The 15937-nt window shown below is 44.4% G+C and overlaps 1 protein-coding gene across 5 annotated transcripts in view; it reads left to right on the forward strand.

The window, feature by feature from the left end:
* The window catches only part of LOC119439931 (rootletin-like), a 289750-nt gene extending 276998 nt beyond the window's left edge, over positions 1-12752 (forward strand). For 4 of the 5 annotated variants that reach the window (XM_049661195.1, XM_037704895.2, XM_049661198.1 and 1 more), the window contains one exon: positions 9725-12752. In XM_049661195.1, coding sequence (XP_049517152.1) covers positions 9725-9919 — 195 coding nt within the window. In that variant the 3' untranslated portion in view covers positions 9920-12752. Of the gene's footprint in view, positions 1-9108; positions 9284-9724 lie in introns of all 5 variants that reach the window. The other variant, XM_049661197.1, reaches the window with a different exon arrangement.
* Positions 12753-15937: the final 3185 nt, after the last annotated feature.

Raw genomic sequence — 15937 nt, forward strand, 5'->3', positions numbered from 1 at the left:
CCAGGAACACCGGCCTGGGTAGATGGACTGCTTGGCTCGTTCGGGACGAAAGCTTAGACCAGGCAGCTCAGGCTGGTGACATGGCTGCCCCTTCAGCGCCAGGCACTGGCTCTTCCTCGTCCATCGCGCACCAGAACAATCACGCAGATTAGGCCGCGCAATTCAAACATAGTCTACGCCTATCACAACCATACAACAGCGGCATGCCCGGGTAGATTACTTGTTAAAACACCATCCAGATGGCGCTCGCGTCCTCGGCAGGTCAAACTGGGACTTAGCCTGCCTAATGCGTTTTGAACATGCGTACGCCTCGGGGCAACAGCAAACAATTATTGAAGTAATAAACAAAGGCCCTGGCCTTCATATTTTGATACATGACAGCTTATATTGCCGCAAGAAAAATGGCTTCCCAGCAATGCATTTGTGTTTAAAAGTGAAGCCGACTTTAAGGGGATAGGTGTAAGCTTGGGCTTTGTAAGCTGGCTTTTCCACGATGTGTGTTACAGTGAAGCCTACTCATAAAGAAAAATGCGATGTGAACGGGGCCCTATAACGCTATCGCCTTCCACTCTTAAAGGCGAAGCTTAAGCGTCCTCCATTTTTACTGCGTAAGCTGTTATGGCCTCATTCCAATAGCCGTTTCGGTTTGCGATGATGCTGCCGCCAACGGTGTACGCTGCCGTAACCAGTATCGCCGGAAATGTGAAAAAAGTATTTGATCCCCGCCGGGATCGAACCCGCGCCAGCTGCGTGGGAGCCAGATACTACCACTGAGCCACGCAAGCGCTTGCTACGGGCAGCGGAAACATGCCCTATTGACCCTTTTTGCGGAGCAGTTTGTTTTAGAGAAACAAGATGGCGCTCACGGCAGCGAGCCATATCTCTCCTCAGCGACCGTAGTTCACGCGACCGCGCACGAATACGAAACCATTACCGCCTTCTACCTTGCTTCTGTTCGATCAGCTGTCGGAAATGCAACTGAGTTTTCGCTAACACACTGTGCTCCAGTCATGCTAGATTGAATCATGTAGATTGAAGACGTGTGCAGTAGTTGGCTGCAAAAATAGTGACTGGCATGTTAAGGAATAGAATGAATCTGTGGCCAAGTTCGCGAACCGCTGCTGCAACTGTCCGAACGTGTTACCGTCACTTCGTGATGTACGGCTTTCCTCGAGGATACAGAAATTTGCTCATCCGCCAGCCTTGTATCGCTAACCTTCAAAGAAAGGAAGGGCTTCATCCCCAGAACGTCGGCAAGTGTGAGTACCACTCAATAAACAATGACAAAAGGAGTAGCGCCGCTTCATGTCATAGTAAGTTTCGCGCACGTTATCTATACACAGATGTCCCAAATAGCAGGAAAACTTACACCCACTCTATCGCCGACGTCTCAAGAATAAGTGAATGGGCGCACACTTGAATATATGCGCACTGTATACGCACAATAAATGACGGACTACACCGATGGCGCACGAATCGAAGCTGAATGTTTCGTGACGGTCCACAAGAGTAAGCGAGTTACTAGCTGTAATATATATTTGCTACAAGGTATTACAATGTACAAAACAGCTACGTTTCTAGCTTCATGCGCAGCAAGAACAAATCTGTCAGAACTGAACACACCCGTGAGCGATTAGGCAGGAAATAATCAGATAGTGGCCGTACCGAGGAACTTCACTGAGTCAGAAACTGACAAGCCACTGCTTCAAAATATTTGCTGAATAAAGAACAAAGAGCAAAATGCACTAATCCTGACTGTATGCATGAGCGGAATGTTTAGATAGCTTGGAATACATATTTAGCCCCGCTTTTAGAACAAGCACCATATACACTGCTTGCGCCGTTTCGACATAGCTCAATTAGCTCCGAAAGCGCTTTTGTATGTTCTCTAATGCTGTGATCAAAGCTTCGCGTCGTCCACCTAGTCACCGTCTACGATATCTCTGAAAACAGAGGTTTTCTAAGCCGCGCCGGCGTCATACACATCCTTTGTAAACAAGGAGGCAACGGAGGCAGTTGAGGCAAGCAATGGACGCGTCACCACGTGATCAAAAATGGCAGCGCCCACGGGATTGCCGCGAAAAGGGTCAATAAGGCAAACGCACAGGAGGAGACTACCTGACCCTCCGCCAGTATGGTGGCGCCATCTAGGTAAGGGGCCTGTAAATGCAGCGTGCGCAGGCGCAGACGACAGGATCTGATTCAGACAAGGTGTGCAATAAAAAAAATGCGATCCCCAGCTTCACCAGTATGGTGGTGCCATCTAGTTAAGGTGCCTGCAAACGCAGTGTGCCTGACATGAAAGTTGCATTTGTAAGGCTGGATCGGGCTCAGGAGACTGCTGTGTAGAGAGCATTACAAGCCACAGCTCGCCATCGACACTGGGCGGACAGTTCAGATCATTCTCGTCAAAACGAGGCGAACAGACTGCCGCAAAGACCCTTTTGTGCGTGGTACCCAAATTGGAGCTACTCTGGAGCCGCTCCACCAGCTTATGCTGTGACTGTGCTGCGTGTGCTGCGCAGGTCTGTGACTTTTTTCTTGCGCACACACCTCATCAGCCACGGCTGCACAGCAGTATCTTTACTCTGTATGGATGCTGTATGCAGATGTTTATCGGTCTTCTTTTCACCTGGTATCACGCTTGCTAATCTTTTGGGGGGAACCTCATCAACTTAACCATTGTCATTGCCACAAAATTTGCTTCCCCAAACTTCACATTTTATGCTGTTGCACTTTGCAGCCTTGCTCTGTTTCATTGAGAACTACAGACCGCCGCTTGTGCCCGCCGAACACACAAAGATTTTCGCATTTCATGTGTACGTCATCATTCCTGGAGCATCCAAAAAGTACACGGGTGTTTTCGACTGCAACATTCTATCCACGTTCTGCTTTAAAACCTCTATAGTTTTTCACCAAGCCACGCAAACTCATGATTGATGCAATGTCCAAGTCCAGTGTAAGGTTGTCTTCACTTTTGAACAGTGCAATATTCGCATGGCTCATAGAGGAGTGTATCGCGTGGCATATTAGTTGTCTCTTTGTTTTTGCAGTTATTTAATGATCACCTGCAAATTCCATATCCTAGCACCCTGTGAATTTTCCTGTAGCACTGTGCGTAATTGTACAGCACAAATTGTCCAATGTGTCAAAGTGCTTCGTACATACTCTATACTTTCATGCAGGGAACTTTTCTCGCTCCCATACCAGGTGAAGCGTAAACAGGCGCTGTCAACTTTCACACTCGGTTCACGTTTTTTGTGAAAGCTCTAGTAGTTTTTTCATCGCACAAACTTAATACAGAGGGGTGTTCTCACCTGTGGTAAGCTTTTTTTTGTGACAGCACGCTTGTGGTGAACCAGATCCCAGCTGCTCTAGCTCCACGGTTATGTGCAGTCTGGTGACACTATCAGCCGTGGCGGTGGAGTGGACGCGAAAGCATTACTTCGTAGCGTCGATGGGAAGATATCATCGACACTGCATGAAATCATATCTTTTGTCACCGACTCTCAAATTCGACAAAATTGAATTGCTTTTGTCATTGGAATTAATTTTTTTCTGATTGCCTGATAATTAAAAAATGTTTACAGCTGCTTCTGTGTTAGAAAAATCCATTGGCCACTGTACTTATTTGCATAAAAGTAAAATTTCAATATAAAACATTTTCAGTATAACGAAGCGAAGTACTGATTTACCCGACTTCGTTACATTGAAGTTTAACTATATAATGAACTAATGTATATAACGAAGTGAAATTCTCCTTACATTCCAATACCATGTATTTAAAAGCCTGTTTTAACAAAGTAAAATTGTTGTACCACTGGATATAATGAACTAGGTTTGTCTCCGAAACCAAAAACTACCTGAGCCTTGCAAGACAAATATATAGGCTCCGTGGCGTCTGGTATGCATTTGGTGCAAAAGATTAAAAAACTCCTGTGGTCCCGCGTTGAATGCGCCATCAAGCAACACTGGTGTTTCTCGTCACTGTGTGCAGCTCTGAGCATGTCTTTCTCACTGCGGTACCGCACAGGCCAGCGTTACTAGGTGCAGGCCACAGAGAAAGAGGTGTGCAAGGACGATGGTTATTCGCTGCTTGTGTGTGGCAGTGAAAGGCCAGTGCATCCACTTCTCTCTCTCACTGCAGTGCGCTGCACAGGCTGGTGCAGCATGGCCTCCGAGATCGCATCGGCACTGGTGCAATCTCGGAGGCCACAAGTCGCCCCAGCCAAGCTGGCGCGGGGAGATTCGTTGGCCTTCTCATTCACACAGCAGAGCCACGTGCAAGTGGCATCAGCCTAGATCAGCTGCATAGTCAACGCGCTATGTTGTGTGCCTTGTGCTATTGCTGTTTTGTTGAAATTTTCTCACACGTGGCCATGTAGCAGGTCCACAGGCTGCAAAGCTGTTTTCTTCTGTGCATGTTTAATGTTTTTCACCCCATTGGAAATATATTGCAGTAAAGGGCAATAATGGATATACCGTAGTAATTTTGGCTCCCCCTTCAACTTCGTGTTAATGAGGTTTTACTGTAATTGTTTCTGATAATAAAACCTGACTCAAATTGCAGGGGCCAACTTGCTTGGGCATGTGCATTGTTGGGGATTAATTTAATTTGCATTGTGCTATCGTTGCAATGTTACATATCATTGATTTATTTGCCCGCTGCGCTGTATCACTTGGTTAAGTCACTTCTAGGTATCTATTTTAGCATCTTCACTTCTTTCTGTTGCCTGTCTTATCGCAGCAATTCCTGATAGTAGAGCAGGGTGGAAGCTTCTGTAGGCCTGTAGAGACACACACATCGTCCCAGACACCACAGACTTTTCCTACAGACACAGTGCTTCTTAGCAGTGGTTAATGTTGGGAACACGGGTATACAAAGCAGTGGCCTCAACGAGGAACATGACTCATACATGGCTCAGGCTGTATGGAACTAGGATTGTCTTTAGACTGAGTGCTTAACAGCTGTGAATCTTGTTTGGAAGGATTAAGAAAGAGGACAACTCAACCTCTGACCATGTAGAGTTCTGGGCTGGTGGGCAGACTTTTTAAAATTATGAAATTGCATGCAGGTCACTTACTGTGAGTAAATGTTTTGGCAAGCCGGGAAACAGTGTACGGGATATGGCAGTTACATCATTTTCACATCCCAGTACCAGCTCCCTCTAGCATAACTTATATCAGCAGTGATCATAGCAAGAGCTCAATAAGTTTTTGTTTCAAAATGTGATGTAGCCCAAACTACAATAGATTTTGTTGCACAGGATCTAATACCTCTGTCACATGGGCACTCGAAATTCTTTTGAGCAAAAAGACTTCTCCCGAAAAAAGAGTTTCACCCACAGACATACGACTGGGAGTGAACTCTTTTACGGCCGAAAAGGAGCAGCGTCGAAACCAGTGGGCGCCAGCAATTATGATATATTTTTAAAAAATGAGCAAATGCATAATTTTTTTTATCTAGGCTTATCATAAAAAATAATTTTATGTGTTGCCGAAGGTGTAGTAAACCCTGTAATGCTCATTTTCTGGTACGCTGAAGCTAATGTGAGAAAAATCCCAATGTTGCCAGACAAACAGTTGCACTTCACTAGTTCTGCAAACGCTCTTAAAATACTACAATAAATCTTTACATGAACGTTTCTTAATCTGGTGTTGTTAAATTTATTTCAAAAACGTGTAATGCAATAAGTTTTCACTTTATATTTCGAGATACACCAGTTTATTTTGGCCGATTTTGTTTCGAACGCTAGCGTCATGCTTTCAGTAGCGTATCCAGAAGGAAACACTAAAAGGAGATAGTCGGTGCCATGTGTCTGCTGCTCAACACCTCTTCATTAAAAAAGTATTTCAACTTGGTAAAAGACTGCTTATGTAAAAGAGTTTTTGCGTGCTTGTTTTGCTTGTGACAGAGGTATAAGAGAAAAGTTTGGCCACTTCTCAGGCTACATTACAGCGAGAGATATGCAAAGGCGTAGGTGGGGGTCTATGTGACCTGTTTGCCTCTTACTCTGTTGTGTTTTAGCCTGGTCAATTTCTTTGTTATAACCACTTTTGATGGTTTATTCCTAAGTACCATATGGAGCAGCCACCTATTGTAATGCATGGCAGCCGCTCAAGTGCCATGTAGGTCACAGCCCATTTACACCAGGAACATCTTGGGAAGTTTACACAGAGTACGTTTAAGTGTGTATGTAGAGTTGAACTTCATTATATTTAAGTCTAAACTGGCACGAACTAACCTTCGTTATATCCAATATTCGTTATAAGCATACAAAAAATCAAACTGAAATGTGTATGTCGAAAATTGTGATCATTTGAAGGAAAAGCAAGCCTCCAATGGGCCAGTAAACAGTTGCGTGCATATTTTGACAGCCTGTTAGGATTTTCCATGCAAATACCTGGTGAGCAATCAACAGTTACCTACGTACACATGCTTTCCACCGTCGCTAATAAGCAACCGTCTTTGTCGGTTGCAGTCCAACAAGCCAAGCTGCAGGCCAAAACGCACAAGCACATCGAGAATGTCCCATTTTAACATGGAGTAAAAGTTTTTCTATCTACAAGTTGCGCTTGTTGAGTACAGTCCCGACCATTTCTTTAAACATGGAAGAAGCCGCATGTGGACCAAACTCCTCTACTACGGCCGTCAGTCTAGCCCTTGCATGTAATCTCACATTCAATCACCAGTAAGATCTGCTGGCATGGAGATATCGATGGTGAGCTGCAGGCGATGGCTTGTTGCCAGTCACACCACCAGCCATCAGGATATTTTGTTGCAGCCATAGTGCCTGTAGGCCGTCAGGCCTAACTAGTGCCGTTTGCGTGGCAGTCGGCAGTCAGAGTTGCAATTTGGTGCCGAGTCAACGTGGCGGCAACATTGTTCACAGCCACCATGCTTGCAGCATCACGCACGCACATCTTGAACGAAAGATTGCGCGACACACCGTGCACATCTAAAATTTCGGTTGTCTCGGTGTGGATTAGAAACACCGATGCAGCCCCGACGTGGAGAAGTGATACGCCAATAGAAACACAGGCACTGGTCAAGCTGGAGTGTGCTGAACTGGGCTGGTTGGTGCATATTGAAGGGAATCTAACAACGCAAGGAATACGGGACTTATAGTGTAAAGAATGGACACAGCACTGTGTCCATTATCTACACTATACATCCTGTCTTTGTGCGCTGTTTCTTTCCCTAGTGAAGCCGCTCTATTTACTCCATCTTCCTCACTACACCTTTTGTGGCTCATGTAGGTGTTCTAGCCAGCAATAAAGTGCGGACTTGTGCCAGTTGGTACATGTCTGAAATAAACGAGTCACTGTGCATCCCATTCTTTGTGCTGTTACTCGTGTTTTTTTTTTTTTTAAGTTCTAGTCAGGTTGCAGCGCTGCGAGCAAATCAACGTTTGTGTGCAGGTCTGAACATTTGAGCATCTGAAAAATTGGTCTGCGACTGTATTGCCATTTTTGCTTCAATCTAACTGATACTGTGTCAAAGCCCGCATTTTCGATTTTTGTTATAGCAGTGGAATACTCCATTGAAACAGCATAATCAACCAAGTTTTATATTTACTGCATAATATTCAATAATTTGTTAGATATGTGTTCGCTTTATGAAGGTTTATCTGGTTTTTCGCTGTATCAAGCCACTGTGTGAAGCCAATGTGGTGCTGGCTTCTTCCTGCATCGAACGTTGCTCACTCTTCCACACGCAGAAAGAAAGGGAGAATGTTTCACACTGGGGCACAAACGTGCTAACAGATGGCTGCGTGCTTGCGCAGACTTATTCTTGTTTACCACTCAAAACATTGGGCTTTCGGTGTTTTGGATGGTTCGAAATGTCTTCATTGTCCGAGTGATACTTTGAAGAACTTAGTGCCAGTTTCGACCGCATGACATGAATACTCATCCCAGAGGCAAGCCTTAATTCTGTCTTATCTTCAAGAGAAAAGTATTTAGAAGGAGTTGCAGGCAGTAGACAAATGCTACAGTAGGCTGTGATCCCCAGTGCTTGTTGTTTGGCAAGATTCAGAAGAAATTTACTACATCAAGTGTTTTATTTGGTGCAGGTGGCCAAATGAAGTACTATGCAATACCTTTCTCCGTGAAACAAAGAAGTGTCTGAAGGTTTCGAAACAGGTTATTCTGTTTGGCTTATGGCACATAATATCCAAGTGCTTTTCAATTCAACGAAGTAAATTTTCAAACAAAGAATTAGTCAAGTCGATAATTCCTTTAAACCAAGGTTTCTGCACTTCATCAAATCAAGAAATCTGAGCAGACTGCTAACTCACAGTAAGGCGGATAAAACCATATCGGCAAGCATTTTATGTATAATATTTCAAGAATAAGCCTTGAAGGTATCTCGTGATAACGTACAGTGGCCTTCATTTTCTATGTTATGAGCGCAACGGAGCCGTGAGTCGGGCTTTGCCTAGTTCATGAATTCGCCATTGAAAGCATCCACATCCATCATCACAAGCCTGCGAATGCTGTACTGTATATGTGTTGTTTGTTTTGGTAGTGAAGAAAAATCAATTACTCTAGTAAACTCTAGCACATTGTGGTAGCAAAGCAACAACTCCTGCTAGGTGCTGCTGTGGTAGCAAAAGAGCAAGGCCATATTTCTTGGCTTTTTTCCTAAAAAAAAAAAAATCTCGTGATTAGCTTTCACTTCATGTCCAGATTTTGACGCTGTCATCTTCTCTGGATTTCTTTTTAATTTCTTACTTCGCTTCAAGATTAGGGTGTGAAGCTTCCCTCTAATTGATCAATGTGATCTACGTGGGTTTCATGCTATACAACGACAAAAGGCACAGAGATGTGTTTCGCTAAACGGCCCATGAAGTCTGTCTTGAAGCACTATGCTCTCAGTCAGGCTCCTATTGCCTCCTGCGTGTGCTTATGCACAATGTGCGAAGTCTTTACGTAATTGAAACAGTGGTACAGGAATAGTTAGCCAAATTGTGGTAATTATAAGTAGCCGTCAGTTAAATGAAAGCAAGTAATATCGCAAATCTTACAATTTTAGTTTTCTTGTAGCAATTGCATTTGCCTAAAGTATATATATCCTAAGTACAGTTAACCATAATGGGCGCGTAGGCCTTCCGAGCGGTGCTTGGCCTGTGCACGATGGAGACGGTGCTGGTTCTCGTCCTGCTTGTGGTCGCCCTGGTGCGGGCACTCACGGGCGACGCACCTGTCGTGCAGCCTGGCTACGATGGGATACCAGGCTGCTGCTGCTGACGACGACGACGGTTCAACTAAGGACAAGCAAGTGCGCTCGCTTTCTGCCGCAGCCTGCAGACTAAGTTAACCTAGCGATTGGTCAGGTCAAATGAGGAACCGTAGTTTTGCACACTATCCTTTAGATGCCTGTCATATTCCACACTTAGCTGAGGTGCATTTCCGATCCGTATGAGCGTTGCAAACTTGAAGGCCTCCCACGTAGGGGATATACACTCCCATTCAATTTCATTGTTCAGTTATACCGAATTGCGCAAGCTTCCCATGCACTCGTGTGACCTAGTCAAGGTAGTAGCGGATGTTGCAGTTAAAGTAGAAAGACAAGGAGGAATCACTTGGTACACACATCTTCATACCACTGCATTCGAGTCGGGGTGTCGTGCCGAGTGGAGGAATGTTCTCACAAACAGGGTTCAGTGTCATTCATCCGCAGCACTGAAGCAGCCTCTCTTCCTGGCCCTTGTCTGCGCAGGGCCGGGGTGATGGCCTCAGCGCTGAACTCGAGCGATCGCTGCATGCGGTTGCTCAACGGCCCGATCGGCTGCGCTCCGAGTCGCGGCGCCTGGAGCAAGCACTAGACCTCGAGAACACCACCGCTACCGCGCCAGGTGGAGGCAGCGGTATTGCACCACCTTCTGCCGAAGCGCCGCCCGCTCCATCATCATAGTCGGCGCACCGCCACTTGTGCGTCCATCTAGCAGATGGACAGCCAGCGAACACAGCCACTTGCCTGCCTTCATGCTGTGCCAAGCTGAAATGTCGTTGCAGCCACGTTCTGTTGGTGGCTGTCAACAGTGAGGCCTCAGAACATTCGTGCACCAAGTGGCAACTGAGACCACCGTCATTGCCATTCCATTTGTGACTTGATCACCATGTGTTTGCCTTATGGGATGTCAGCTCTCGGAATGCTGTGGCCTGTGACAGGAAACTGCATTTGCTGTGCTGCTTTTTATTTGAGGGTGTTTTTGTTCTGGTTGGCTGATGTTGTAAAAGGTGCTGCTTCTGTGCCCATTTGGTAGCTTTCTGTGGCTTGAAAGCAGGCTTGACTCTCAGTATAGATATGGTAGTACATTTAATCAAAATTTCTTTAACCAGCATTTGGTCGACGAACCCATACACTGCCTGTTCGAAATAAGTGATCCGGACGTTAAGTTTGAGTAAAATTGTATGTGCAACATCATTAGCAGCTTTTCCATGGAACCTCGTTAATTCAGACTCCACAAGCAGCCGTGAATCTGTTTGATAAAGTGGTGTGGGTTATTCGAGGCCACGGTCAGTGCACGATGCAAAGTAATGGAAGATCCTGCACCCATTCACGTTATGCAGGCCATATAACACTCAACGTCAGCAGTGCCTGTGCATGACTTTCTCTAACCGAATCAGATTTTAGGCTCGCTCGAATAATCGGACATTTTCACAACACTGCCCTGTGCTCCGTTGGGACAGTTTCATATTACGAACTAGCAAAGTACTGCCTCTTTAATATTTTTGTAAAAGCACGTAGCTAGTTGCATTTCCTAAGGAGGGCATTTCTTGGCCTTCAGAGAGCCGTTTGGTGAGAAGTGATTATTTTGTGAAGCGATTATTTTGGTTTAATCAATGCCCAAGGGCGCTGTGCTAAGTGTGGATAATAACATTATCTTAAAAAGAATTTTTCGACGACGTTGTACAGCTATACGATCTGTGGTCAACGTGCCTGCTGTGACTGTATCACAATTTTAGTCCAGTCGGACGGCAGGTTGCAGAAGTGGATGTTGCGTGTGCAGCGGTCTGCTGCCAGAGAGTGCAAAGAAAGAAGGTTGCATGCTGTCATAAGCCGTCCCCTGAATTTATAGGCTGCCAACCTCGCCGGCAATACTCAGTCTAATCATGACGATTGATGTGCATTGAGAAACGCAAAACGCTTCAGCCACAAAGATTTCAGCAGAAGTCCCCACACTTTCGCGCAAAAGTGAATGTTCATTCCAGATGTTGTTATGATTGGTTGCACCAATAATGGCATCCAACAAGTTTCCAACAGGTGGCAACAGCAGGCATTTCTACTGCATGCCGCACATATTCAAATGCCGCGTGGCTACTTGATGTAGTTTCTGGCTGTTTGCAATGTAAAATATGCTAAAATTACATCTCTTTGGACCACTCGATTCTTTCGATATTTGGCAATTCAGGCAGATTGGTTAGCGACTGTGTGTGCACATGCTCAGAAGTGTTGTCCTCCGCCGTCGTCTGAAAACCCCACCAACAGCATGCATATGAAAAGGACGTCTGCGAACAGGGCTGATGAGGGTGCTGCATTGGATATTGTCAAATTTGAAATTTTGTCATCTCAGCCTTTCCTGATTGGTTTAAAAAACCAACATGATGTCATTTGACAATGATCTGAACGGCAATCCGTGTGTTTGGTAAAATTCAGAAACACTGGTGCAGGTTTTTCCGCAATGGTCGTTTTAACATGCAATGGGGTGGGATCTCGTTAGGTGGCACTCCACAGCACATCATTTGCTTTCGACGATAATTGGCACGTGACACCAAAGTAAACCTGCTGGGAGTGACCGTCGCGTTCATTCATCGGTACCTCCAATACCAAGGCTTCCTCTGTACTAATGCATAAGACTTTCATGGGACACGAGTATAAGTTCAAGGGATCAGTGAATTCCAGTTAAGTGAGTTTCAATGTTCCAATGTAAAAAAGTACCCTTGTTTTTTTGTTTTGCGTTTTTTTTAGTTAAGAAAAAGCATTTCTGTAGTTGATTTGTAAGATTTTCTTTGCGAAACATTATTATCTACTAAGACTTGCAAGAGTATGCACCAAGTGTGAGCACTCAATGTGTTTGCTGTGTTGCTTCTGTTGGATTGGAGAAAGCCAGTGCTCATGTTAGGTAGTCATGAATGTGAACACATTTCTCCATTTTTCATGAAATGTTGCTTATTCGATGTTTTGTACCAACAAAGTGGGATTAAACGCCATGTCACCATCATTGCTATGCTGCAGTGCATGCACGCTGTAGCATTTTAATTAAAACTGGTTGTTACTTTAGCACAGTCATGTAGCATAGAGGGAGATAATGACATCAGGAAGAAAATATCACTGCCACTGTTCACTTTGAATCATAATGTGCTTTTTATATTTTAACATTCTAGTATAAATATTGAAATAGAATTGCTGTTTATAATTTTCAGCACATCCTTTCTGCTCATTCAGTTTGCATGTCTTGCTCAGCATACTAATCGTTATCAGCATGTGGTATCAATCAGTACCACTTGGTCACTTTATCATGTTAAATACATTCACTGTAACTTTGAGTGCTCTTTCTATTTGTGCAATATGGACCTGCTTTGCGAGTACTTGTTCACTGATAGTGTGCAAAAATATGAATAGTGCTCTTGTCACACACATAGTAGTAATAAACACTTGTAACATGGAATGTTCAAGTAATGTTGTAATTTATGCTGTGTGAGATGTGCTGTTTCTATCCAATAAATTCATGTTTAATTTTGTTGGCTGTTTTAAACAAGACTTTTTATTTTATTAGCTGCACGGAAAGTAACACGAAGCTCCTTGTGGGAGAACAAACACGGGATGGCCCTTAAACCGACACTAAAGACAATTATTAATCAAGCTAGATTAGTGCTCCAGAATCTCGAAAGCTCAATATTATCGCTAACAGAGCCTTAGTAACCGAGATATTGAGGTAAATGCAGGACACGATAGAAACTTCCCCGGGACATTAGAACGCTGGATGATGAAGGCATCCCTAATTTATTAAATTCGGCCGCTAGTATCTCAACCACTCGTTATAAAGACATCATTGTATTACATTATAAGACGAAAGAAAATCCTACTGGTCCAGTTATATTTCATTTTTAGAAGAAACAAGAAAAACTCTGGCAACGGAGGCGGGCGATCGAAAGTTTTTTTTTTTTTTCGCTCGACTCCGTGCCACCCGCGCTTTCGCGTTTCAGTAGTTACGTTATGATAGGCGTATTTACTGGGGGAGGGGGGGGGGCACTTGCTCCCCCCCCACTGTTAAAAGGGGGGGGGGCAAAGTATGACTTCCCAATACTGCCGCAGAGCAGAGACGCGGCAGTATTGGGAAGGTGGCGCCGCAGCTCGGCCGGCTCGATGCGTATTCTTTCCCGCGCGCTACACTTCATCTCAGCCCCGGTTGAAGCCGTTTTGCTTTGTTCACCAGCCTCCCTTATTTATTTTTTTTATAGATCTTGCGATGGTGCACTGGCATGCGCTTTATCGGCAAGCGTCGAAATTGACGGAGGCGAAAAAAAAAAAAGGCAAGTGGAACCGGCGATACTGCGGCATATAAGCACTGTCACAACCACGAAGGCCAGCCTGGAATAACATTGTACAGGTTTCCTGGCAAGTCTTACAAAATCGAACGGCGAAAGAAATGGATCGCAGCTGTGAGTAGAGTAAAATAAGTCAGCTTCTTTCATATTTGTGAGAAGGGATTGTTTTGTAAGTCGGGCTACACATGCGCCTTTCAGAACTCGTGCGACGCCAGCGGCCATGGCCAGCTGCTGAACATTTAAAACAAATTTGTCACGACTGCGCTGATTTGACGATTGCTTGCCTTCGCATGCGGTATGATCAGCATTGCACTGGCATGTGCAATGAGCAATATTTTATGCCAAGGAAGCCTATTTTGTGCTGATGAGCGCTAATTCATAGACGATCCTCGTTTCGGCCGCTGACGCTTGAGAGGCGCGGTTTCACATGGTGCGATTTTTCTTCTGATTTACATCTGCGATATAGCATTGCAAAAGAAAACCCCGTATGCAAGCAAAGGAATTCGCAAGCGAAATCGTATCTTGTGAAAGAGGCCTAATGAGCCTCGATCATTGTACATGCTAAAAACGAACATTCGCATCATGTAAATTAAGATCGCCTCGTTAATAAATCGTTTTTCGGCGCAGCAGATGGCACACATGCAGTCAATGTCAATCAAGATCGCGCCCGATCCGGATTACATTTCTCAATTTCTATCAAGCATAGTCACTGCCACATGGTCCAACAATCCGAATCGAGTTAGTTTAGCCCACTCGACATGACTGTGCTGACAATAGCCTAAGAGTGAGCGTGTAGCTGCACGCGGTCCAGATCGAGCAGCCTGACAATCTAAAGTAACGCTATGCCATCAAATGATAGGCCGCGGCGTACAACGCGCCGGAGCGAAAAGGCATGCATTGCCAACAGTGAGGCGTCGATTAAAAATAGGTCAACTACAATGTTTTCAGGGTGCCAGCTTAGTGACTTAAATTTTAGTGTAACAGTAGGCTTTACCCACGTGAAGGATGATTTCGTATAGTTGCTTTCTCTGCTGCGAACGGCACTTCGCGTGAACATCCACGCCGTCCTCTTTCACAGAGGTAACATGCGAAGCAGTGTAGAGCTTGTCTCCGCTGGTTAACGCTGCACCATGAAAGTACTCGTCTATACCTTTAATAGGCCTGAACCCCGGAAAAACTATTTTTGACATCACAGAGGGCCACGCTTGCACTTTCACGTACACACATGCAAAAAAAAAAAAAAAAAGACGGCGGATCGTTGATACATGTGCGGCTTTCGGAGATGTGTATACGTAGTTTCGAAATCTCGCAGTCTTCCCACCTTCCCAGTTTCGCGCCGCCCGCCACATGCAACGCTGAGCATTGCGGCACTGCTGGCCGAGTGGATCTCAGCGTAGCAGGAGCAGCATACCAAAGAAGAAGTTCAATTTTTGTTTATTTTTATTTGGTTAATAGAAGTGTTAGGTTAACCGAGCTGTCTATATATTAGAGATGGGCAAAACGGCTCACTTCAGTGAGCGGCTCGGAACGGCTCAGCTCACTGAAATGAACAGGTTCATTTGAACGGCTCACCGGTTCACTTAAACGTGTAACCTGTGTTACGTCGCATATTCTATAGTATCTGGTTCTGAAAAAAAAGAAAACGATTCACGCATAAATGAATAACCGTGTTATTGGGGTTTCCCTATGTTTAGAGAATATTTTTACATATATTAGAAGCGTGAATTTTTAGTTGTAATTAATGAAACTTTATTTTCTGATATTGGGGATAAAATGCTTTGATACCGTAACAGGTAGAATGCGACGTACTTGTTTCAGAAAGAAAAATATGTAGCTTCATCGTCATTACAGAAGCTTGTCTGTTTTTGTGGTACTTTAAAATCAACTTTCGTCAAAATAAGAACATAAAATTATTGTACATTATCTTTCAACTTTATTCATTTATTCACATACGTACGTTCACTACAATATGAGTGAGCTGTAACGCCATGCAAAATGAATGTAGAAATCATTTCTTGAAGTACAATACAAAAATCATACTAAAGACCCACAAAACTGCCACACGTACCTTTCGTTTTTTTATTTGTTTTCGTTTTTTTTTCTTTTGAGTGCAAGCGCGATACTGGCGATTATGCCATCATGCGCCAGGACAAAAAAAAATGGAGTTCTATTACAACACAACAGATCATTGGTCTCGTTTTAATGACGTGCTAATGATACACGCTCAGAAAATGCACAGAAGTGGATGACATGGGCGACATTTTGATGACTACTCTAATTTGCACAAATGAACAGGACGTAAACTGTACGTTCACCTGTTGTCTTTTAAAGGATCCCTGAAATGGTTCGGACAAATTTTGTAGACGCGTGCAGCTACAGT

The sequence above is a fragment of the Dermacentor silvarum genome, chromosome 2 (genome assembly GCF_013339745.2).
Source record: "Dermacentor silvarum isolate Dsil-2018 chromosome 2, BIME_Dsil_1.4, whole genome shotgun sequence".
In the NCBI taxonomy this organism is placed as follows: Eukaryota; Metazoa; Arthropoda; class Arachnida; order Ixodida; family Ixodidae; genus Dermacentor; species Dermacentor silvarum.